This window comes from Oncorhynchus masou, chromosome 12, assembly GCF_036934945.1.
Source record: "Oncorhynchus masou masou isolate Uvic2021 chromosome 12, UVic_Omas_1.1, whole genome shotgun sequence".
NCBI classification, from domain to species: Eukaryota; Metazoa; Chordata; class Actinopteri; order Salmoniformes; family Salmonidae; genus Oncorhynchus; species Oncorhynchus masou.
Window position 1 is genome coordinate 57,623,832 of NC_088223.1, and position 23,663 is coordinate 57,647,494.

The 23,663-nt window shown below is 43.2% G+C and overlaps 1 protein-coding gene across 4 annotated transcripts in view; it reads right to left on the reverse strand.

Moving 5' to 3' along the window:
• Positions 1-409: 409 nt before the first annotated feature.
• Positions 410-23,663, reverse strand: part of LOC135550488 (seizure protein 6 homolog) — a 225,646-nt gene continuing 202,392 nt past the window's right edge. Inside the window, exons 10-18 of one of the 4 annotated variants that reach the window (XM_064981358.1) lie at positions 11,844-12,040; positions 10,698-10,892; positions 5,101-5,292; positions 3,958-4,152; positions 3,801-3,839; positions 3,579-3,687; positions 3,358-3,457; positions 1,764-1,839; positions 410-1,127 (exon numbers count right to left, since the gene is read on the reverse strand). In XM_064981358.1, the coding sequence (XP_064837430.1) occupies positions 1,813-1,839; positions 3,358-3,457; positions 3,579-3,687; positions 3,801-3,839; positions 3,958-4,152; positions 5,101-5,292; positions 10,698-10,892; positions 11,844-12,040 (1,054 nt within the window). In that variant the 3' untranslated portion in view covers positions 410-1,127; positions 1,764-1,812. Of the gene's footprint in view, positions 1,128-1,312; positions 3,458-3,578; positions 3,688-3,800; positions 3,840-3,957; positions 4,153-5,100; positions 5,293-10,697; positions 10,893-11,843; positions 12,041-23,663 lie in introns of those variants that run through there. The other 3 variants (XM_064981356.1, XM_064981357.1, XM_064981355.1) reach the window with 3 other exon arrangements.

Here is a 23,663-nt window from a genome sequence, read left to right on the forward strand (position 1 = left end):
TATTGGAGCTGTACTTGCCATAATATGGACTCTGTCTTTTACCAAATAGGGCTATATTCTGTATACCCCCAGACCTTGTCATAACACAACTGATTGACTCAAATGCATGAAGAAAAAAAATGATAAAAATGAACTTTTATGAAGGCACACCTGTTTATTGAAATGAATTCCAGGTGCATTCCTCATGAAGCTGGTTGAGAGAAATGCCAAGAGTGTGCAAAATCCGTCATCAAGGCAAGGAGTGGCTATTTGAAAAATCTCAAATATAAAATATATTCGGATTTGTTTACCACTTTTTTGGTTACTACATGATTCCATATGTGTTATTTCATAATTTTGATGTCTTCACTATTATTGCACAATGTAGAAAATAGTAAAAATAAAGAAAAACCCTTGAATGAGTAGGTGTTCTAAAACTTTTGACCGGAAGTGTATATTTATAGCTGTTTGAGCACAGAAAATGTCTCTCAAACAAAACTGTGAGTCAAATTGAACAAAGCACTAATATGTTTCCTCAAGTCGCAGACACCCTCATATTAGACAGGCAGGTTATTTCAAAGTGATATTTAAAACCCATATATAGACTGGATGGTTGAATTATAGTAGCAAAATTGAAAAATACAAATGTTCACTCAGGGTAAATGTGAAATTGATATTTGGACAATGTTCAAACAACTTTGGGTCATTTTGTATTTTTCATGTATACTGTATATTTCAAGACCCATGACAATGCATAAACCGTACATTTGTTCTTCACATTTCTTATGTAAATCTTAAAACCTAAACCATTTGAACTAAATGTATCCCCCCCACAATGTTACATGTCCTGGGCTCAGTTATGAAATGAAAATGTACAAACACTAAAGAAAGGCCATCTGCGTCAAAGGTCTACAAAAATAACACCATGTTGATCCACCATCTTTGCAGTTTTGGTAGAAGTCCTCTGGAAAGAGATATTTACAAAAGCCCACAAAAAGGAGTGAATGAAGAGAAAGAGGAAGGAGGGAGGAATAGGAGCTGAAGTCATTGCAGGTAAGATGAGAGGTGCAGAGAGGGTCCCAAAAAGAAACCCCTGAATTCCCCTAGCTGTAAGGTCTTTAAATGGTCACCTCATAATCTCCTTTGCCCTGTAAAGACCAGACAAATACACTCATCAAAAGTTCTTCCTAGCCAAAAGCTCTAACTCTGTGTCATAATAACACAGCAGTTCCTCAGTCATTAAAAGGTGAATTATGAAAATGTGACAGAATATGGTCAATGGCCAGAACTGAATCATGCAAATCATGTAGAAATAAAAAGTAGAAACAACATGATCAGAACAGAAATTCTTTAATATTGTTTCAAACTGATTGACAAGAGAGTGCGAGGACATGAAAGACAGGACATCAGTGCAACAACAATAATGTAGTAAATTTAAGCTTCACATTTTACTGACACCCCATACTTTACTTTCATTAACAGTGAGATGTTATGTAAAGGTATTTTCTTTTCCAACTGAAGTAAATAGTACATGTTAGAGAGAGAAAGAGAGAGAGAGAGAAAGAGAGAGAGAGAAAGAGAGAGAAGGAGAGATGAAGTGAGGGTCAGGGAGCTGTGTTGTGAGGAACCCCACAAGGTGTTGACTGAAGTGACAGAAGTGTTGACACCAGTTCGGTACAGTGGACAGCTGGCTGGAAGTGGATGCAGTGACAGATGACAGTGGTTGAGGTGTAGTTTAGGTGTGCCTTTTAAGATGGACAGTCGGCATCAGATGAAGGCCTTACCTCGTTGTTCTTCTGCAGGCAGCCAAGGAGGGACAGACATACACAGTCATTAGTAATCACAGAACGCCTGCCGGGGCTGATGGGAAGAAGAGGTGGAGGAGGAGAGTATGGTCCAGTCAAAATGGGGTCCAGAACATGAAAGTAAAGAATGAGAGAGACACAGCAAGCATCCGCTCAAGTCCCACAGCAGAGTGACTAATAGGAAAATATTTTGAATCAAGGGCATGATTCAAGTCAGATGGTTTATCAAGCACAAAGTTGCTGTAGTTTAGGAGAATTTTATGCATCACTAACATTTTTAACAGAGGTGATGAATAGTTTAACACAACACAATAATAGACATGGCAGCATTCTGTTGCTTGAACAATGTGCCTGTGACATTGCACAACAAATCCAACACTCATATTAAATAAAACAAATACATTTAAATGACCTAACAAATACATATAACTGATATATTTGTACACAAAGCTATATAGATATGAAGGACTTATGGACAAAGGAATATGTAAGACAAGTACAAGAATTCCTGACACGCTAAATGTTAAATCTAAGGATTTTGGTTGTTATTTTAAGTGCTCTGAAATGTTGTGTGCAGCACATAAAAGTAACGTCAATACTAAGTGTAGATGTAAATACAGTCTATTATTGTACATTTACATTTGTTATAGCCTATGTGTTTCAAAAACAATCATTTATAATAGGGTCCAGGGGTGCAACTTTCACTGAGGACGGGGACTGGGGACGGGGGACGGGGGATTCTATTCTGAAATTGAATTTTTGCCCCCCCCCAGTTTTATCATTGCAATGTGATACAAAATGATGCAACAATGTGTTTCAGGACCATGCGGACATCTCTGAGTGTTTATCCGACTGGATAAAAAAAGCGTATAATACAAAATAATAATAAATATGTCCCCCGCACTTCTAAAACCAAAGTTGCGCCCCTGATAGGGCCCATAAATGTACACTTTTCAAAAGTAATTCAAACTAATTAATTGATAAGACTCAATGAACTCAATCCCATGTGAATGACATGATGATGATGACACAAAGATGGAGGAGCTTTAAAGTGTCTTTGAAGTTGACATAAAGCATTTTTGTTCAAGCTTTTTCACCTTTATGCAGTAAAATATTACATTAATCTATCCAGAAGCATAGTCCGAACAGAAGCACTGTGCAAAGCTCAAAATGGATCCTACAGAGGTCATCACAAATGGAAACGCGTATGTGTAGTGTACTACATCTGTCCCTTATCCAATCCACTGATTAAGTGCTTGTACAATCCTATTGATCCACTGAAAATGCACATATTTTTATAAAGCTTTAAAGCTAAGTAAACTGTAGGGCTTCCACGCTTCAAAGTTGAGAGAGAAAATTTGTAGGTGCTTGTCTGCATTCAACACAAGACCACAAATTGAGAGGCACAGCTCAGACCCCCGTGTCTGCGGTGGGAGACGGTGTGAAGAGTGCCCTCAGCTGGTTAAACATGAGATGACAGGCAGACAGATGACGATGAGATGGATCAGGACAGGACTATGGTGTTCTGGGAGTCCACGTCTCGGAGATTCATGTGCATGACATCCATACTTACTCCTGTCTCATAGATTGGGTTATTAAAGGCAGACTCCTCTGTCATGTTGTCATACGGCGGCAAGGATGATGTTGGCATTCTGATGGTCTTCCCCTGAAGTCTGAAGGACAGAGAAACGCAAAGTGTCTCGAAACGGCTCTGAGGCCTTCAACTGAATTACACATGTTATCAATTGATGGGCGTCATGCAGTTACGTCCCCTTCTCTCATTCTCATACTCACTTTGCAAAGTAGAGGTAAATCCCCAGGATGACTAGCAGTACGACCGCAGCAGGAATCAGAACAGCAATGACAATGTTGCTTCCTTCCATACCGTAGTCAGGACTAGCAACTGAATAAAAACATAGAATATGCATAACTAGAAATGACCTAAAAACAAGTATAGCATAAGCATATCCTCTATTGGCATCACCATACTGCACACTGTGGTTACAACTAGCTTACCATCCAACTTGCGCTCGTTCAAATACTGCGAGGAGGATGCTGGAAAAAAGAAAGAAAATATTCATGTGTACCCTGATAATTTTACACGTCATGGAACTGGGCGTCATAAGTTATTCGAAGTTGAGGCATATGTGTGCTATGGAAGCAGACAGTGTACCGCTACAGGTGGGTGGTGTGCCGCTCCACTGTGACGGGTGTCCAGGGACACAGCGAATGGTGGGCTCCCCCTGCATCTCATAGCCGGTACGACAGGTGAAGCTCAGGGTCTCCCCGGCCTGGTAGAAGGCCTTTTCTAAGCTCTGCACGCTGGTGGACGGGGCGCCAGGGTTCCTGCAGGGCTCGTACCTCTCCGCTGCCAGGACACACACACACACACACACACACACACACACACACACACACACACACACACACACACACACACACACACACACACACACACACACACACACACACACACACACACACACACACACACACACACACACACACACACACACACACCATGGCTGTCACTATGGGTGTTTCAATGTCTCTTAGACAGCAGAGTGCCATTATCAAATGCATAATTTCCAACATCGATACACATACTGCCACCACTTACATAAGGCAGCTACTTCACTTTGTGTTTGCTCTCTACGCAAAAGTAATGATGTTTGACACAGGCAGATGTGGCTATCAATAGGCACTATCTCATTGTGCAGATAGTTCCTGACCTGACAACCAGTGTCAGTCCCTCAGCTCATTTCCCCATTGTAATTTACCTGGGACAGTTTCCAGCCTGTCTAATTACTTTGAAACAATGAAGAGAGTGTCTCATCACCACTCTGATTGAACAGCAGGTCCAGCTCTTCTTACATAGGCCATATTGATTCTGCACCTGTTCTCTCCAGTTCTCTCCTCAAGTTTCTCCAATGCTAATTGGCTATACTTGCTGTGTCACGCATCATCTTCCTCTCAAAAGATCATTCTCCAACAAGGCCTTTTATCTGAGGCAGGGAGTGAGGAGGCCAGGATGACAGGTCATCAATGCTTTTGGAGGGCTTCTGGAGGTTAGGTGGAAGAAATCAGCATGTCCTCTCAGGCTACAACTTTGCAGAACGTACTGAGACCATCCACAAGATCAACTGGCACAGAGTTCTCTGAGTTATCTAAAGGAATACTGCGGACTCTTGAAAAACAGTGCTGATTGTTAGAGAGGAGGACCACGACTAACCTGGTTGAATAAAATAAACAACACTGTGTGTGTGTGTGTGTGCGCGTACGTGTGTATTTGCTCAGATACAGTTTCCTGACTTACGGTTACACTTGGGAAGCCTCTCACTCCACTTGGGGTTAGCTGTGTCTCTGTTGTAGCAGGTGAGCAGTGTGCTTCCAGACAGGGAGTAGCCCTTATTGCACACATACTGCACCGTTGATCCCACCATGAAGCGGGATCCCGTCAGCACCCTCCGACTGTGCTCCACAGTCCCCGGGTCCAGACACGTCATTACTGATCATACACAGACACACACACAGGTGGAAAACACAGGCAAATTGATAACCACTCCAATGCATAACCACTACAGTAGAGTATGTTCACAATCATCATTATTAGTCAAGTCACACCACATCTTATCCTCAGTGATTCCCTCAATAAAGGCCCAGTCTCATACAATAACCCAGTAGATGACACCCAAAGCCTTCTAATTCAATAGCAGCCATCTATCTAGGTCATTAAAAAGAACAGGGCTGGATATTGAAGCCATCCAGGCATAGCAGCCCACAGCCCAGGGGACCTCCACACAGAGAAAAGTACTGGGTCTGCCTGTAATATGCCTGTAATATGTATCAGAGATGTGCAGATGGATCGATGTCACTAAACACACAGAGACTACTTCCAGTAATGTTACACACTGGAGGATGGGGTTGAAATGTGCCACAAAACATCAAGGAACCCATACAAAATCGAGGTTCTTATAACTATGGTTTTCATCTGTAATTGACTGTGTTTAAATATAATATTTTAATATTGCTTAGTATGATGTAGGATTGAATGGCGGGAACCCGGTTACCGAGATTTTCCGCCCATAACGACTCTCTTTTCCCGGGATAAATGACTGCGAGAAACCGGTAAATGATAATAAAGGATTTCTATGAACAGCATGGTGTGAAATGGAACTACTAAAGGATTTGCGATGTCTAAATCTGGCTACTCTATGGCCTCTGTATGATGACTCATCAACGCTCAGGGTGCATGTAGACCTACTCATCATGGTAACTGTTTTTCTTGTGACAGGTATGTGACAGATAGACTATGCTGCAGTAATATAAAGACCGAATGCGCATCTAATTTACCCATCTCCATATGGCTTTCGGGGTCACCTTATTTTTTAATTGTAAAGATATGTTATTTTCAATTGCAGCTGCAGAGTTTTAAAACATCCTATCATTCGAATATCGTTGCTTTAAATCAGTGCATGCTGAGCATCCTCGCAGTCTTTCTCGCTCTCCTTCAACTCCATTCAAATTGCATCCAAAATAGATAATCCTGTTCTAGATTGACACTATATAGCCCTTTAAATAATGTCCTAGCTTACCTCTTTCAGGCAATACAATCAATGCAGTATTAGCATTATATTTAGCTAATTAATGATGGGTTATGCATAATACGTTTCTAACATATAGCCCCTGGCTCTTGCACAATATGCAAGCACCCAGGGACTCAACTTTCAGTGGGGACACCATTCAACCACATTCTGAAATGTTATTTTTGTCCCCCCCCCCCCCCCCCCCAGTTTAATAATTGGAATGTGATACAAAGCAAGGCAACACGGTCTGGTAGGCTGTTTGGAGCATTTATCCGACCGGATAAAAAATTATTAGTGTCACGCCTTGGTCTTATTATTTTGTGTTTTAGTTAATTAGTTGGTCAGGCCAGGGTGTGACATGGGTTTATTGTTTGTTGTAATTCTTAGTGGGGTTTTTTAGTTATTGGGATTGTAGCTGATTAGGGGTGTGTGTTACATAGGTTTGGCTGCCTGAGGCGGTTCTCAATCAGAGTCAGGTGATTCTCGTTGTCTCTGATTGGGAACCGTATTTAGGTAGCCTGGGTTTCACTTTGTATTTCGTGGGTGATTGTTCCTGTCTCTGTGTTAGTGTTCACCAGACAGGCTGTATAGGTTTTTCACGTTCCGTTTGTTGTTTTTTCATGTATCGTCGTTTGTTCAATTAATAAACATGAGTAACCAACACGCTGCATTTCGGTCCGACTCTCTTTCGACAAACGAAGAACGTCGTTACAATTAGAATAATTTTTGTGTCCCCCCCCACTTCTAAAACAAACGCTGCGCCGCTGCATGCACCTATGCTCCGCTGGCCTTTCCTTAAAAAAAAGCTTCTTAGCTCTTGGAGTCCCATGCAGGGAAATCTAGACTAGAATAGATGCTGGACATTTGAAGAGGGACTCAAAGCCTTTTTTTGCTGAATGTTAAATACAGCAGCCCAATAAACATGCAATGGCTGTAGGCTATAGCAGTTATTCATTCAGACCCACAGCCATTCAATCTTTGTGAAGAGAAGTGAAAGCCTTCTGCATCTAATTCTTGTCCTATGTTATTCAAGGATGTCATTAGAATGATGACGATAAGGACAACAAAACTTATTTCATTTAACAATTGAATACGAGGAAGGAATGAAGCAACAATAGAGAGAGAGAAAGAGGAGGTAGGCTAATAACATTAAGGGAAATATTATGAAAGGTACAGTTGAAGTCGGATGTTTACATACACTTAGGTTGGAGTCATTAAAACTCGGTTTTCACCCCCTCCACAAATTTCTTGTTAACAAACTATAGTTTTGTCAAGTCGGTTAGGACATCTACTTTGTGCATGACACAAGTCATTTTTACAACAATTGTTTACAGACAGATTATTTCACTTATAATTCACTGTATCACAATTCCAGTGGGTCAGAAGTTTACATACACTAAGTTGACTGAGCCTTTAACCAGCTTGGAAAATTCCAGAAAATTATGTCATGGCTTTAGAAGCTTCTGATAGGCTAATTGACATCATTTGAGTCAATTGGCGGTGTACCTGTGGAAGTATTTCAAAACCTACCTTCAAACTCAGTTCCTCTTTGCTTGACATCATGGGAAAATCAAAAGAAATCAGCCAAGACCTCAGAAAATAAATTGTAGACCTCCACAAGTTTGGCTCATCCTTGGGTGCAATTTCCAAACGCCTGAAGGTACCACGTTCAGCTGTACAAACAATAGTATGCAAGTATAAACACCATGGGACCACGCAGCTGTCATACCGCTCAGGAAGGAGACGCGTTCTGTCTCCTAGAGATGAATGTACTTTGGTGCGAAAAGTGCAAATCAATCCCAGAACAACAGCAAAGAACTTTGCGAAGATGCTGGGGGAAACAGGTACATAATCTGAAAGGCCGCTCAGCAAGGAAGAAGCCACTGCTCCAAAACCACCATAAAAAAGCCAGACTACGGTTTGCAACTGCACATGGGGACAAAGATTGTACTTTTTGGAGAAATGTCCTCTGGTCTGATGAAACAAAAATATAACTGTTTGGCCATAATGACCATTGTTATGTTTGGAGGTAAAAGTGGGAGCCGAAGAACACCATTCCAACCGTGAAGCACGGGGGTGGCAGCATCATGTTGTGGGGGTGCTTTGCTGCAGGAGGGACTGGTGCACTTAACAAGATAGATGGCATCATGAGATAGGACAATTATGTGGGTATATTGAAGCAACATCTCAAGACATCAGTTAAAGTTAAAGCTTGGTCGCAAACGGGTCTTCCAAATGGACAATGACCCCAAGCATACATCCAAAGTTGTTGCAAAATGGCTTAAGGACAACAAAGTCAAGGTATTGGAGTGACCATCACAAAGTCCTGACCTCAATCCTATAGAACATTTGTTGGCAGAACTGAAAAAGTGTGTGCGAGCAAGGAGGACTACAAACCTGACTCAGTTACACCAGCTCTGTCAGGAGGAATGGGCCAAAATTCACCCAACTTATTGTGGGAAGCTTGTGGAAGGCTACCAGAAATGTTTGACCCAAGTTTTAAAAAATGTAAAGGCAACGCTACCAAATACTAATTGAGTGTATGTAAACTTCTGAACCACTGGGAATGCGATGAAATAAATAAAGCTGACATAAATCCTTCTCTCTACTATTATTCTGACATTTCACATTCTGAAAATAAAGTGGTGATCCTACCAGACCTAAGACAGGGAATTTATACTCGGATTAAATGTCAGGAATTGTGAATAACTGATTTTAAATGTATTTGCCTAAGGTGTATGTAAACGTCCGACTTCAACTGTACACATGCGTTAGCCTACTAATTATTCAAATTGCCTTATAATATTTAAAAAATAAAATCTAATCCGCTAGCCTATACTTGTAGCTTTGTAGGCCGCATGTGCTGCACCAGAATTGCATGTTTTCTTCGGCTTTATCATGGTTTGAAGATGTGCATAATTCCAGTCCATATAAAACAGTATAAAACAGTACAGTACAGTAATACAGTACACACTCAAAAATATTAGCCTACTGGAGCTAGTTTCATTTATTTACCCAAGAGAGCATATACATCTATGGGTTTTTATGTTTTTCTGTTGTGCATAATGTGGAGTAGCCTATATCAGATATGTAATGGACAATGGCACAATCATTTGGGAATTTTTGGGCTTGGGCTCATTAAACGTTGTTAATATATGACTCATCAGGCTCAGGTAGCATCAGGTTAGAATTGTCATGCTGATCAAAGCTCTAGTCAAATCCCAACATATTTATATGCTTTATAATGCCTTTGAATGACACTTCCGGATTTGGAGGGAAATACCGGGTTACACAGGAGATTTTTCAAACACTGGAAAAATATTCAACCCGAGCATAGCTGCGGGAAGTAGGTGTGGTGTGTGTGCTGCAGCACCCCCTGAAAAATCACAAGAATATAAAATGTAATAAAATACAAATCACAAAAGTAGTGCACTGCGCCTTTAATGGTCCTATATTAGCGGACCGATATAGCTGTCAGCGCAGCCAAAAACGTATTTCCACCCCCGCCCCCAAACTACTTCCAGTGGCTATGAACTCGAGTATGATGTAATTGTCAGATTATTCAAGTCTTGATGAGCTGTATGCAATATGTTCTCTCACCTGTAGGTGGCAGTTAAACCATTTTAGTTTTATGTTGCTCACCCACCCTTCAGCATCAGATTTCAGACAGCAATTAAGTTCACCCGAGTGCTTTAAAAGAATGACATTCATAAAACAATGTTCTCACTTAAAATGTCTGGTTAAATGTGGCATGACTATTGCTTTGGTGTAGCAGTGGCTGTAGTTCCATGTGATACAAAAAAAAATGTGTAGCCTGACATTGCATTTTGCTCTGGGTTTGATAACACAGTTTATCATCTGGAGGAAGTGTTGATGTAGATTATCCAGACAATGAGGCAGCCATTTAATGCAGAAATGGGGTTATGCATGTATTACTGTGTTTCTAGAAGATGGCTGCAGGTATGCTGCTTTAACACAGCAGACTGATAGAACATGACACTCGTTACACCATTTTGCTCAGAAGTCAACACACATTACATGGAATGTCAACCAAAGAACCAGTGACCAGCAGGGTGTAAAAGTGACTCTGACTTGCATGAACAGTTATTCTAGGAACTCGTTGAATCCAGGCTTTCAATATAGATAACCAAATTGTCTCTGGTCTGTTGTCTATCCAAATAAGACACAAAATACTAAACAGAAAATAAGTAGACATACTGGTACAATCCTGTCCCTTATCTCCTAAACGCTATGGGAGACATTGTTTGTAAGCAAGCAGAGAATCAATGTTAGTTCCACTGTGGGAGCTTGTTATTTCCCAACTCACCTTTCTCACAGCTAGGCACATCTCCGCTCCACGTCAGGTCCCACTGGCACATTAGGATCTCCGAGCCCTGCACCTCGTAACCTGGGTAACACTGGTAGGTGACCACTGTCCCGTGGATCAGGTCTGGGTGGGAGGTACTCTTCCAGCCGTTGGTGATCTCTGGCAGCTCAGAGCATGTATCGTTCCTGGGGACCTCTGTGAGCGAAGAGCCAGGGCAGGATGGAGGGATTTAGAGATGGAGAGGAAGGAGGGATATTAAGAGAGACAGAGATAGAATGAGCAGGGTGTGTCGAGATGTTATCCTTGTCAAAAATGTCCCTCAACTGCACATGGGTTATCCATTAATCTGAACAAGAGATTGCTCTAATAATATAGGTTCATCAAATCTAGAAACAGGTTGATTTATACACAGCAAGTAAAGCCCAAAATCTATGACTGTACTGATGTGTGTGGTTGATAAAAACAGATAAATGACAATTGAGTTCAGCAGCACAGCAGTGACAGGCACAGGGAATCCTTTGGTGCGACCTGCATGTGAATTAGGCTCTGGTGTGTGAAGAGAATGTCATCAATTTGCAGTGGTTGTACACTGCACTGAGAGCCAGCTAAGGGGAGGACAGTGGGTGGGTTGGCACTGCCCGTTCTGCCCTTTTCTTCTTTCACTATGGCACACACGGCCGGGGGTGCAGCACCCGGCAAATACAGAGGACGTGGACAAAGCAGGCCACATCATTGTGTTTTTGTGTTTGATGTCCCATAATCATATGCACCGGTGGTTATTCAGAGGGAGAGGACAGCAGATACTGTAAAACACTTTTTCTCTTGTATCCTGCCATCCTCTGCACGATAATTCCTTCTGTGTAGTATTATTCTCCCTCTCTCACTGGTTGCTAACAGCAGCCTCTTGTTAGAGGATATTTTTTCAGTCGAGGAAAAGTTATTATCATTGTTTGCCTGTGATAGTCTACAAAAAAAAGGAACACTGTATTCCATGTACTGTATGGACAATTTTGTCACAGCCATGGGAGAATAGAGGTTTTATTGTAATACATTTTAAAAAGGCATCTTCCAAGAATCCTTCCATGAAATAATTTCTCATAAAACAGTTTGCAGGTTCAACTAAACAGGAGCGTAGTACTGCCTCACCAAAGAAGTGGACCACGAAGCCGTTGCCGTAGCCGTAGATGTTGGTAGCAGGGTCCGACTGGAACTGGATGGTGACATCAGCCATGGAGGTGTAGAGCTTGAAGCGAGACCTGGTCCCACTGTACTGACCCAGGATGTTAGCTGTTAGGTCATCACCATCGTAGAAGGTCAACAGGTCATTCTTACCCACATTGAGCCTGCAAGGAGAGGTAGAAGCAGCAGTCAGTATACACATCTGACAAACAGAGAGTATATCTGTATATAAGAACAACAGATTGACAGAGCATGCAGAGCAGAGGAGAGGAATGCTTAATTTCTCCAAAAAAGTCTGGTTTTTCTGTCAAAATTAGACTGCAGAGGGAGGGTGAGAGATGTCTTGCAGGGAAATGTCAGACCTTTGCAGGAAATCTAAATGATGTTTACATTGGATGGATCTGATGCGAAATAAACACTAAATAATTCAGCATTAATTTGCCTCTGCTCCTTTTGACTTTCCACAGAGCCCTGTCTGTCTGTCTGTCTGTCTGTCTGTCTGTCTGTCTGTCTGTCTGTCTGTCTGTCTGTCTGTCTGTCTGTCTGTCTGTCTGTCTGTCTCTCTCTCTGTCTCTCTCTCTGTCTCTCTCTCTGTACTGGAAGATGTATTTGCTGAAGTGAAAGTATAATGAGAACTCTCAATTCCTCATCGCTATTCACTCCGGGGGAGGTAGTTTAGCCTCTTGGGTAAATTAGATTACTGAATAATGCCTGCTGGTTAACTGTTGAGTGGTATTGATAGATGGTTGGTAGAGGGAAAGAGCCTCAAACTGGACAGGTCCTAAACAGTTAAAAGGGCCACATGTTTGAGAGAATAAGATAAACAGTTGGACTATTATTCATACTAACAAAAAGAAAACTGCATCATAACAAGAAAATAAATTGAACAATAGAAAAGCAGGCCAGACGCTGAAGGAGGATGGAAGCCAAAAAATCAGGCCATTGAATACATAAATACTGTCATTATATCAGTGGCAGGAATCAGCCCTGTTTCCCATGGCCATTGCTGCAATGTATCTACATAATAACACACATAAAGCCAGTCACATCTTGACTTGGGGGCTCAGCTGCCTCTGCCTAACTTCTGAATGCATTAACCTTTCCAAACAGAGAACTTAGACTCATTGCCCTCTCTCTTTCCGGAGCAAGAGCAAAGCCTGACCTTTATTCATATAATAAATCATGGGAAAATAAGCAGTGAAAAACTCTAGTCCCCCATAGATGATAAGCAGTGAAAAACTATAGTCCCCCATAGATGATAAGCAGCGAAAAACTGTAGTCCCCCCAAAGATGATTTCAGCAGAGATAGCTCCTCTGTTCAGTGTGCACCTTGGAGCATGTGTCAGAATAGCTTTGCAGATGTCTGTGCCCACGGATGGGGCAGGTTAATATTCACAGCCTGTGTGTAGGAGAGCACTTAAGAACAATAAAGGAGGGGGCTCCGTTCTCCAGACAGCCATGGGTAAGAGCAATCCTCTTGTACCTATCAATCACCTGTCTCCTGCATCCGCTACCATATTTATTCTGCATCCAGATTGCATTTACATGATTGAGTGCACATGACTTTTTTAAGGATGGGCACCCACAGGACTGACTTTTAAATGGTCATTAGGACCCCCCCTCCCTTCACGCAGATTAATCCTGCCTGATTGCTCTGCCTGCAAATCTGTCCCTCAGAAGCCATGGGTGGGCGCGGCCCGCCCAGCTTGCCTCACTTCTGCTCTCTCCCCCTCCCTTTCTTTCTCTCTGCCTCTGCTATCCTTCATACGTCCTTGAAGGTGAAGACTAGCACTTTACTGTGTGTCTGTGTGTGCATGTTGATGGATTGTGGCAGACCATTTCAATCCGCTGCTTAAACTTATGCAGCTCTTATTAAACAGGCCCTGATGTTAGCGAGGTGGTAGGCAGACATTAGCAGAAAGGCAGCCCATGCCACCACGTGTCTACCAAATGTGCCTGTGGACAGATTTGGGCTTAACTAACTCGGGGCTACAACTCCAGAATACAAAATCAGGGTTGGCAAAGACGGCAATGAGAGCCAAACGAGGTGAAGCCTGACAAATACTCCCTCTAGTCTGCAGGACGGGCAAGAAATCAAATTAGACCTCCATTTTCCCACTAAAACCCTGGAGCGAGACACTCCAACACAAACGCCTGTAGGATGGATAAGAATGACAGGCTGTGCAATAGACAGGTTTGACATGGATCAAATGCCTGATTAAGCCAGTGTTTAAGTCCACTGATCCAAATCCTCATGGGGAAACAACATCATGCACCAACCAACATTGAGACAATTACACATGCACCTTGAATGGTGTTGGTCCCAAAGCTGAAAGACCCCATGTTGCACTGTCAGCTCCACAAGCAGAAGTAGATGCATGAAGATGGACAGCCAGAGAGTGATGGGTTGTGATGCTATGCTGTCAACAACACATTGTTGAGGTTGCGCCTCGGGCAATTATGGAGTAAGCCTGTGGGCAGCTGTTGCTGTAGCTCCCCAGAAATGTCGGACACTTACAAGCACAAACACACATACACGCATGCCCACACACACACACGCATGCTCACACACACACACGCACACACACACGGACGCACACACACACTCACACACACTCACACACACTTTCGCTAATTTCAAACACGTGTACAGGTAATTGTGATTGCTCTCAGGGATTGAATGCTGGCATGCTACCCAGCCAGCAGCATCCAGTGAAGAGTGTTGAAATTGTCACTAGAAGTATCTGTGGATCCATGGAGTAGCTCTCTCAGTGGAAGGGTCTAGTCTTGTGAGACTAAGGAAGGCTGTGTGCTGCGCTGGCCCTGTTGCACGCTGGCGCTAGGGCACTGGGCTGAGAGACTGGGACACTTTCTGAGCAGAGAGCCAGCACGCACCCGTTCCATTGTTAGTTCCTGTCTCAGACTTAATGGAGAAACCTGTCATGGCTGGCAGAACCTCTTTGGCTGTTCCGGACACAGTGAACACATCTGAAATGGTAGGTAGACACAGCAGAATTCAATCTCTCTGCTCCCACCCCGGCTTTACCAGGACTTTAGTTCTTTCAAAAACAATTAAGCGGAATGAGGTTTTCCCATTTGTTTAGCTTTCTCTTTTTAATTAGAAAGTTAAGTATTTGTTTTTAAAGGCCAGGGCTTTGGCTTGGTGCCCGGGTTAGGGAGCTTTTGAAAAATGTCTTATTAATGACAATCCTGCCAAATCCCTGTGCCCCTGGGGGCATCGCTCACACCACGCTGCCCTGCGCACAGGCACCCTGCCAGCCTGGAGAGGTACATCTCAGCCTAGATACATCTCTCTACGATGACTATAACTTATTGCGCTGACAGTAGGTAAACTGTGGTATAAGCCAGTTATTGTAGTCAGGATTAAACATGTAAATCCCAGAGCTTCCACTGAATGACTCTCTGGACCCAAGGTGCCCTGAGAGTCAGAGGTCTGCTTCTGTTACTGTTAACAGAGAGAGAGCCACTCTGGGTCTTACCAATTGAAATACTGTTCCTGAGTCAACACAGAGTCAACACAGAAGATCTAATTGGAAGAGACAAACCAAGTGTTTGTCAGAGTGACATAAGGTAGCTAGCTGCAGTATGGATGGAGGTTGATACAACACTTACATCTTCACCTGGCCTCTAACCTAGACATGCCATTTTGTACCCAGCGGTGTGAGTCACAGGCAGGTGTGCATGACTGTCACCTGTGCTGCCGCCTGCCCGTGCCCCAAGTGTGCTGTCTTAATGAGAAGTGAGCCAGCCCTCCTAGTTTGGCCTAAATTAATTAATCAGTCCTCATTATGCACACTGTTCCTCAGTAATTGCGAGCACAGGCACAGTGATGAATAATAGTAGAAGAGTGAAAGCATTCTCATGAACAGGGAAAAGTGTTTGACCACCCTTATGAGGCCTCTCCCTTCCTGCTACACACACAGGTTCCCCCACTCACTTACACGCACGCTCTCTCCTCCTCCTCTCTCCGCACCCCCACTTTCTCTCCCTCTCCTCCTCCTCTCTCCCCACCCCCACTTTCTCTCTCCCTCTCTCCTCCTCCTCTCTCCCCACATATCTCTCTCTACTCTCCTCTCCCCCCACCCCCACTCTTTCTCTCTCTCTCTCTCTCTCTACCCTCCTCTCTCTCCACCTCTCTCTCCCTCTCTAAAACAGTGAGCGCACTGGGACTCCCTGAACGAGACAAGAGCAGCAAACTCATTTCAGATAAATGGCCAACAGCGTGGTGGTGGGGTCTTGCAGGGTCAGGAAAGCACTGTGTTTTTGCCATGTAGGCTATGCCTGACTAAGTTGGAGCTTAGCTGGAGTTGCGTAGGGCAGGGTCAATTTAATGGAAGGTTATGTGGTTAAGAATGGTATTGATATTCAAAACCCAGGGAACTTCATCAGTCAGTAAACTCAGTAAAGATTCTCACATCCTTATTCAAACAAAATAATTAGTGAATTTTTTCAATGCTCTAAAACAGTACCTTAGCCAGACAAATGTCTACTGTTTGAGGTGCTCACGAGTAGCATTGACCCCTAACTAAACTATCTGAAATGTGATTTAAACCCCAAAGCCCCTCAATTAAACCCCTGTGTGTCATTGGCACACTCTGCCGCTATCATTCCCCTCCATCTGTGGCTCTCATTTGATGTGCCTCACTGATAATGTTCCATATGCCAGTTGACAAATTGGAGAGTTTTGGTTCTGTGAAGGGCTGTGAGGGGCGTGAGGTTCACTCTGCCCAACAGGGAGGATGCTGGGTAAGACTGATCCTGAGAGGAGGAGGCCACAGTCCTTCCATCTGTTTCACCTCTCTATCAGCTCTCTCTCTCTCTGTCTCTCTTTGAGGAAACTTCAGGGACCAGCGTTGTGTCTTTTAATCAGTTTTCAACATCTTTCAATACAATTTTCACTCACTAAATAAGAATATGTAGTTGAAGCAAGTTTCAAGTCACATGCACAATTAAAGTGAAATGCCTTTCTTGCAAGCTCTAAACCCAACAATGCAGAAATCAACCTCAATTTGAAAGGTAAAACACAATCTCACAGAACAGGACTACCGAGTGCTGAAGCACATAGCGTGTAAAATACGTTGGTCCTCGGTTGCGACACTCACTACCGAGTTCCAAACTGCCTCTGGAAGCAACGTCAGCACAAGAACTGTTCATCGGGAGCTTCATGAAATGGATTTCCATTTTGTTTGGAGAAGGCCATTTTCTGTTTCAGCATGACAATACCCCCTGCCCAAAGCGAGATCCATATAGAAATGGCGTTTTGAGATTGGTGTGGAAGAACTTGACTGGCCTGCACAGGGCCCTGACCTCAACCCCATCGAACACCTTTGGAATGAATTGGAATGCCGACTGCAAGCCAGGCCCAATCGCCCGTCATAAGCGCCCGACCTCACTAATGCTCTTGCGGCTGAATGTAAACAAGTCACTGTAGCAATGTTCCAACATCTCGTGGAAAGTCTTCCCAGAAGAGTGGAGGCTGTTATAGCGGGAGGGGGGGGGGGAGACCAACTCCATGTTAATGCCCATGATTTCGGAATGAGATGTTCGATGAGCAGGTGTACGTACACATGCATAGAATATGTATAGGAGCTCCGCCAATGTGGATGGGGACGTGCTCACCCCCCCATTTCCTGTAGTCCATGATTAGCTCATTGGTCTTACTGACTTTGAGGTTAGTGGTTGTTGTCCCAGCACCACACTGCCAGGTCTCTGACCTCCTCCCTGTAGACTGTCTCATTGTCACCGGTGATCAGGCCTACCACTGTAGTGTCATCAGCAAACTTGATGATGGTGTTGGAGTCGTACATGCATGTAGTCTTGGGCGAACAGGGAGTGCAGGGGGGGAACAAGCACACACCCCTGTGGGAGCGGTGATGTTGCCTAGCCCCCACCATCTGGTGTCGGCCCACCAGGAAGTCCTGGATCCAGTTGCAAAGGGAGGTGTTCAACACAATGGTGTGGAACACTGAGCTGTAGTCAATTAACAGCATTCTCATATACAGTGGGGCAAAAAAAGTATTTAGTCAGCCACCAATTGTGCATGTTCTCCCACTTAAAAAGATGAGAGAGGCCTGTAATTTTCATCATAGGTACACAATGACAGACAAAATGAGAAAAAAAAATCCAGAAAATCACATTGTAGGATTTTTAATGAATTTATTTGCAAATTATGGTGGAAAATAAGTATTTGGTCACCTACAAACAAGCAAGATTTCTGGCTCTCACAGACCTGTAACTTCTTCTTTAAGAGTCTCCTCTGTCCTCCACTCGTTACCTGTATTAATGGCACCTGTTTGAACTTGTTATCAGTATATATTTAAAGATTGGAAAGCAGCTGCAGTCATCCCCCTCTTCAAAGGGGGGGACACTCTTGACCCAAACTGCTACAGACCTATATCTATCCTACTATGCCTTTCTAAGGTCTTCGAAAGCCAAGTTAACAAACAGATTACCGACCATTTCGAATCTCACCATACCTTCTCTGCTATGCATGGGTCATGGGTGCACCTCAGCCACGCTCAAGGTCCTAAACGATATCTTAACCGCCATTGATAAGAACCATTACTGTGCAGCCATGTTCATTGATCTGGCCAAGGCTTTCGACTCTGTCAATCACCACATCCTCATCGGCAGACTCGACAGCCTTGGTTTCTCAAATGATCGCCTGGTTCACCAACTACTTCTCTGATAGAGTTCAGTGTGTCAAATCGGAGGGTGTGCTGTCCGGACCTCTGGCAGTCTCTATGGGGGTGCCACAGGGTTCAATTCTTGGACCGACTCTCTTCTCTGTATACATCAATGAGGTCGCTCTTGCTGCTGGTGAGTCTCTGATCCACCTCTACGCAGATGACACCATTCTGCATACTTCTGGCCCTTCTTTGGACACTGTGTTAACAACCCTCCAGGCAAGGTTCAATGCCATACAACTCTCCTTCCGTGGCCTCCAATTGCTCTAAAATACAAAAACAAGTAAAACTAAATGCATGCTCTTCAACCGATCGCGACCCGCACCTGCCCGCCTGTCCAACATCACTACTCTGGACGGCTCTGACTTAGAATACGTGGACAACTACAAACACTTAGGTGTCTGGTTAGACTGTTAGACTCTCCTTCCTGACCCATATCAAATATCTCCAATCCAAAGTTAAATCTAGCATAGGCTTCCTATTTCGCAACAAAGCATCCTTCACTCATGCTGCCAAACATACCCTTGTAAAACTGACCATCCTACTAAACCTCGACTTTGGCGATGTAATTTACAAAAGAGCCTCCAATACCCTACTCAACAAATTGGATGCAGTCTATCACAGTGCAATCCGTTTTGTCACCAAAGCCCCATATACTACCCACCATTGTGACCTGTACGCTCTCGTTGGCTGGCCCTCGCTTCATACTCGTCGCCAAACCCATTGGCTCCATATCATCTATAAGACCCTGCTAGGTAAAGTCCCCCCTTATAGCATCTCCCACCTGTAGCACACGCTCCAGCAGGTATATCTCTCTAGTCACCCCCAAAACCAATTCTTTCTTTGGCCGCCTCTCCTTCCAGTTCTCTGCTGCCAATGACTGGAACGAACTACAAAAATCTCTGAAACTGGAAACACTTATCTCCCTCACTAGCTTTAAGCACCAACTGTCAGAGCAGCTCACAGATTACTGCACCTGTACATAGCCCACCTATATTTTAGCCCAAACAACTACCTCTTTCCCTACTGTATTTAATTTATTAATTTATTTTGCTCCTTTGCACCCCATTATTTTTATTGTTACTTTGCACATTCTTCTATTGCAAATCTACCATTCCAGTGTTTTACTTGCTATATTGTATTTACTTTGCCACCATGGCCTTTTTTGCCTTTACCTCCCTTATCTCACCTCATTTGCTCACATCATATATAGACTTGTTTATACTGTATTATTGACTGTATGTTTGTTTTACTCCATGTGTAACTCTGTGTCGTTGTATGTGTCGAACTGCTTTGCTTTATCCTGGCCAGGTCGCAATTGTAAATGAGAACTTGTTCTCAACTTGCCTACCTGGTTAAATAAAGGTGAAATAAATAAAATAAAAGACACCTGTCCACAACCTCAAAAAGTCACACTCCAAACTCCACTATGGACAAGACCAAATAGCTGTCAAAGGACATCAGAAACAAACTTGTAGACCTACACCAGCCTGGGAAGACTGAATCTGCAATAGGTAAGCAGCTTGGTTTGAAGAAATCAACTGTGGGAGCAATTATTAGGAAATGGAAGACATACAAGACCACTGATAATCTCCCTCGATCTGGGGCTCCACGCAAGATCTCACCCCGTGGGATCAAAATGATCACAAGAATGGTGAGCAAAAATCCCAGAACCACACGGGGGGACCTAGTGAATGACCTGCAGAGAGCTAGGACCAAAGTAACAAAGCCTACCATCAGTAACACACTACGCCGCCAGGGACTCAAATCCTGCAGTGCCAGACGTGTCCCCCTGCTTAAGCCAGTACATGTCCAGGCCCATCTGAAGTTTGCTAGAGAGCATTTGGATGATCCAGAAGAAGATTGGGAGAATGTCATATGGTCAGATGAAACCAAAATATAACTTTTTGGTAAAAACTCAACTTGTCGTGTTTGGAGGACAAAGAATGCTGAGTTGCATCCAAAGAACACCATACCTACTGTGAAGCATGGGGGTGGAAACATCATGCTTTGGGGCTGTTTTTCTGCAAAGGGACCAGGACGACTGATCCGTGTAAAGGAAAGAATGAATGTGGCCATGTATCGTGAGATTTTGAGTGAAAACCTCCTTCCATCAGCCAGGGCATTGAAGATGAAATGTGGCTGGGTCTTTCAGCATGACAATGATCCCAAACACACCGCCCGGGCAACGAAGGAGTGGCTTCGTAAGAATATTTCAAGGTCCTGGAGTGGCCTAGCCAGTCTCCAGATCTCAACCCCATAGAAAATCTTTGGAGGGAGTTGAAAGTCTGTGTTGCCCAGCAACAGCCCCAAAACATAACTGCTCTAGAGGAGATCTGCATGGAGGAATGGGCCAAAATACCAGCAACAGTGTGTGAAAACCTAGTGAAGACTTACAGAAAACGTTTGACCTCTGTCATTACCAACAAAGGGTATATAACAAAGTATTGAGATAAACTTTTGTTATTGACCAAATACTTATTTTCCACCATAATTTGCAAATAAATTCATTAAAAATCCTACAATGTGATTTTCTGGATTTTTTTTCTTCTAATTTTGTCTGTCATAGTTGAAGTGTACCCACGATGAAAATTACAGGCCTCTCATCTTTTTAAGTGGGAGAACTTGCACAATTGGTGGCTGACTAAATACTATTTTGCCTCACTGTAGGTATTCCTCTTATCTAGGTGGGTGAGGGCAGTGTGGAGGGCAATTGAGATTGTGTTGTCTATGGATCTGTTGGTGTGGTATGCGAATTGGAGTGGGTCTAGGTTGTCTGGGATTATGGAGTTGATGTGTGCCGTAACCAGCTTTTCAAAGCACTTCATGGTTACAGAAGTGAGTGCTACAGGGCAGTAGTCATAGTGGCACGAAACCTTAGAGTTCTTAAGAACAGAAATGGTGGTAGTACAGACTGAGACAATGTGAGGTTGAAAATTACCGTGCATTTGCCTGCCAGCTGATCTGTGAGTGCTCTGAGAACGCGCCCTGGAATATTGTCCGGCCCCACGGCCTTGCAGATGTTGACCTGATTATAGACCTTACTCACATCGGCCTCAGGGAACAGACAGTCCCCTGGGTCCGTAGGGGCCCTCACGCACAGCAGGGTGTTGCTATTGTCAAAGTGTGCATAAAATGCATGGAGTTTGTCTGGTAGAGGCATCGTTGGGAATGTCACGGCTAGATCTGCCTTTGTAATCCATAATGGACTGTAGCCTCTGCCACATGCGGCGGGCGTCAGAGTCTGTGTATTATGATTCCACCTTAGTCCTATATTTTCATTTTGCTCGTTTGTTGACTGTGCGGAGGTCACAGCGGGACGTCTTGTACTTGTTCCAACATTGGGAGTGACATGTCATCTATTACCCTAATGATATAACATAATGATGGAACAATGGATAGGCAGACGATAACAAACAAGCAGATATCAATCAGGACAGGAAATGACTGTATATCTGCCTGAGTAATCTCGCTGGCGGCAGGCAGGCACTGCAGCAGCCCATTCATGTGTTTGAGTAGGGACTTGACTTCATGTCCTCCGTGTTTGCAGTGATTCAACCCTGTGAAGAACATGAAGTATTCCTCCATGCTTTAACGTTAACCTTTCAAAGCTTTTGCCTCTGCTACTGCTTCAGGCAAAAACATGCTTCACATCTGATGAGAAGAAATATGTACAGTGCACACTCTCATGGGAGTTAAACTGCTATATACTCTGTGTACAGCATTTACTGTAAAAAATAAAAAGTAAAATTCACAAATCTAGTTGTTTCAACAAATTATTATTAACTGGTTCCACAGCCTTTTTTTGGTTAAATCAACTTTTCAGTCAGTGTTACCGGTGCTTAACATTTTTAGTTGGACCAAACCTCGCTCCAACATGAGAAAGTGTATGCAAAAATGATGTGTTTTCTCAATTTGTCTCATATCTCACAGGCTACCCTGGGGTGGCAGGGTAGCCTAGTGGTTAGAGCGTTGGACTAGTAACTGAAAGGTTGCAAGTTTGAATTCTCGAGCTGACAAGGTACAAGTCTGTCGTTCTGCCCCTGAACAGGCAGTTAACCCACTGTTCCTAGGCCGTCATTGAAAATAAGAATTTGTTCTTAATTAACTGACTTGCCTAGTAAAATAAAGGTAAAAAAAAATGTTAATTCAACTACAAACTATTATTTTGCCATCTTACCTAAAACAAAAGGCTGTGGAACTTGTTACATACACAGTGCTTTGAACATACAATGTTTTCAACTCAAATATTTAACACTCATTGACTGTGCATGTTAATTTACACAGCAGTTATTATTCAACAGGTCCGGACCTGGGATTTGAACTCAAAACCTCTTGGTTCATGCCACGCTGATCATCCTGCTATGCCACCATGTCGGTGCCAATTATCAGTCAATCTGACTATTTTTTCATAATTGATTTGATTGACTTATTTCAGCAATTTGAGGTTATTCTGTATAGTTGTCTAATGTTGGTGGGGAATATAACTATATTTTCAATTTACTCCATAATCACTATGATAAATAACAAAAGTTTTCCTTGAGTGTACTTTTAACAGAGCTGAGATTTACTTTGAAGTGCAAAGTGTAGCAATACAGGTGAAATCGGTCATTGACCTGGACATGGTGGTGTAGCCGGAAGCTCAGCATGCTGTGAACCAAGAGGTTGTGATCCCAGGTGAGGAAATGTTGATTAGTAATTACTGTATGAATGAAAATGAATCAAATAAATATTTAGTGGTCACATGAACCAAATACAACAGGTGTGGACTTTACAGTCAAAAGCTTACTTACGAGCCCATTCTCAACAGTCCAGAGTTAAAAAGTAAGACAAATATTTGCTAAATGAAATAGTAACACAATAAATACAATAACGAGGCTGTATACAAGGAGTACCAGTACCAAGTCAATGTGCGAGGTAGTTGAGGTAATTGAGGTAGTACAGTTTGTACATGTGGGTAGGGGTAAAAGATACTTGTCAATCAGGCTATATACTATATATAAACAGAGTTTCAGCAGCATGTGTCAAGTGTGTCTATGTGTGAGTGTGTTTGTGTGGTGTCAATGTGTGTGCTTGTGCG